Here is a 2,756-nt window from a genome sequence, read left to right as displayed (position 1 = left end):
CAGGACATGTATGAGGAGAGCAGGACATGGTAGACTGGTAGAGGACATGTATGAGGACAGTAGGACAGTGGGAGGACAGTAGGACAGTGGTGAGATGTGCTGTAGGAGTGACAGATATCTTCAAGGTGGAGGTGGATGTGCATCAAGGATCAGCTCTGAGCCCCTTATTGTTTGCATTGGTGATGGACCAACTACCAGATGAGGTCAGGCAGGAATTCTCGTGGACTATGATGTTTGCAGATGACATTGTGATTTGCAGTGAGAGTGGATGGAGAAACGTTTCAGGGGTGATTTGTGACAAAAGAGTGGCAGCAAAGGTCAAAGGAAATGCTTACAAGACAGTCATGAGACCAGCTACTGCATGTTGTATGGTTTGAAGACAGTGGCACAGACAAAAAGACAGGAGAAAGCCCTGGAAGTTGTAGAAATGATGATGTTGAGGTTCTCATTAGGAGTGACAAAGATGAATAAGATTAGGGATGAGATCATCAGTGGTACAGCACAGGTTGAAAAGCAGCTGCCAGGAAAAAGACAAAGAGGAGATATATGGATGCAGTTAGAGAGGACATGTAGGTCGTTGGAGTGAGGACAGAGGATGCAGAGGACAGAATGAGATGGAGGAGGATGACTCGCTGTGGAGACCCCTGAAGAGGGAAGAGCTGAAAGAAGAAGAATATTAAAATAAATAAATACATCAAAAACATTCCAGAAAGGTACAAGATTATTCAAGATTTTGTCAATTTATTGACCAAAAATGCTTGTTACAAAGAGAAAGGAAAGGACATTGTTTCTCAGTATGTGAAAAACAGTTGTTTGTTTAGTTTGCCTCTGAAGTCGTTTTGATCCATACAAGCAGTACTTTAATGTCCCCCATCTCTGAGCGACTCAAATATTAAATGTTTGTAGTTTTGGAGTTGAGTTTTTTTATGGACTGGAATATGATGATTAAATACGTTTGGCCAACAAACTTCTACGTTATTTTTCAACTACATAGTAGTAAGTGGTAGTAAAAAATAGGGTAGTAAGGGTTCAATCTCTTTATTTTACAACAGTATTTTTGACTGTGCATTTGGTGTTACCCCCAATAACTGCTCTTAATAAATCTCTTTTTTTGTTGCCCAATAATGAAATTGAAATGTCCACCCTTGGCCAAACAAACTGGGTGAAAGACGATGCAATTTATCTCAGTTTTGAGACACAAACTGTATAAAAGGTGTAACTGTAAAGTTAGAAAAACAAGAACTTGGCAACAACAGAGTTAGCGGCAGTCAGTCCAGATGTTTTTTTATTTTACCTCTGTAGTCCAACGTGTCCTCGGTGAATGCTAACATGGAAGGGAACACACTGCTGATGCACAGTCCCAACACACAGGTCCCCACGAAGAGGAGCATCCAGCTGGTGTAGAAGATCATCAGCACACACTGGACCAGCACGACTCCACCCTGACAGACAAACACACACATCTCTGGACCAGTATGACTCCATCTATGAGACCCCCCCCCCCCCCCCCCGATAAATTGTAGGGATGATGTTCAACTACTACCACAACAAACATCAGGCATGATGAGAAGATGTTTCATTGAGTTTAGACTGAGAGGCAGCAGTGGTTGGATCAGTAATGACCGTCCTCCCACTGTCTTACTGTCCTCCCACTGTTCTACTGTCTTCCAACTAGTCCTCCCACTGTTATATGGTAAATGGACTGTGCTTATATAGCACCTTTCTATCTTATTTCAAGATACTCAAAGCGCTTTACACTACAATCTGTATCCTCATTTACCCATTCATACAACACTACTAGATCTCTACAAAGCTAATTAAACAAATCATTCTAAAGAGACTAATCAGTGCTTTACCACATTCATACACTGATGGGACACACATCAGAGGCTATGAGGGGTTCAGTGTCTTGCCCAGGGGCACTTTGACATGTGACTGCTGCTGGATTTGAACCCCCAACTCTCACATTGAAGGACGACTGCTCTAACCACTCAGCCACAGCCGCCCAAAGTCTCCCACAGTCCTCCAACATTCCTCTCTCTGTCCTCCCACAGTCCTCTTTCTGTCCTCCCACAGTCCTACTGTCTTCCAACTTGTCCTTCCTCTGTTCGCCCACAATCCTCCTACATAACTCTCACTGTCCTCTCACAGTCCTATCTCTGTCCTCCCACAGACCTCTCTCTGTCCTCCTGCAGTCCGCTGTCGGTCCTCCTACTAGTCCTCTCCCTGTCCTCCCACAGTCCTCTCAATGTCCTCCTACATTCCTCTCACTATCCTCCTACAGTCCTCTCTGTCCTCCCACAGTCCTACTGTCTTCAAACTGGTCCTCCCTCTGTTCTCCCACAATCCTCCTACATAACTCTCACTGTTCTCCCACAGTCCTCTCTCTGTCCTCCTACAGTCTGCTGTCTGTCCTTGCACTAGTCCTCTCCCTGTCCACCCACTAGTCCTCTATGTGTCCTCCTACAGTCTTCCCTCTGTACTCCCACATACTTCTCACTGTCCACCTACAGTTCTCTCACAGTCCTCCCACAGTCATCTCTCTGGACTCCTACATTCTTCTCACTGTCCTTCTACAGTCCTCACTCTGTAATCCTACATACTTCTCTCTGTCCACCCACAATCCTCTCTCTGTCCTCCCACAGTCCCCTCTCTGTCCACCCATAGTCCTCTCTCTGTCCCCCTATAGTCCTCTGTCTGTCTTCCCACAGTCCTCTCTCTGTCCTCCTACAGTCCTCTCTCTGTCTTCCCACAGT

At 45.3% G+C, this 2,756-nt stretch overlaps 1 protein-coding gene across 1 annotated transcript in view; it reads right to left on the bottom strand.

The window, feature by feature from the left end:
* mfsd4aa (major facilitator superfamily domain containing 4Aa) overlaps window positions 1–2,756 on the bottom strand; it is a 41,412-nt gene that overhangs the window by 13,681 nt on the left and 24,975 nt on the right. Inside the window, exon 7 of the mRNA XM_037679075.1 lies at window positions 1,295–1,442. Within this exon, the coding sequence (XP_037535003.1) occupies window positions 1,295–1,442 (148 nt within the window). The remainder of the gene's footprint in view (window positions 1–1,294; window positions 1,443–2,756) is intronic.

This window comes from Nematolebias whitei, chromosome 7, assembly GCF_014905685.2.
Source record: "Nematolebias whitei isolate Nwh7 chromosome 7, NemWhi1, whole genome shotgun sequence".
Taxonomy (NCBI): domain Eukaryota; kingdom Metazoa; phylum Chordata; class Actinopteri; order Cyprinodontiformes; family Rivulidae; genus Nematolebias; species Nematolebias whitei.
This window is presented reverse-complemented; position numbering and strand designations above follow the sequence as displayed.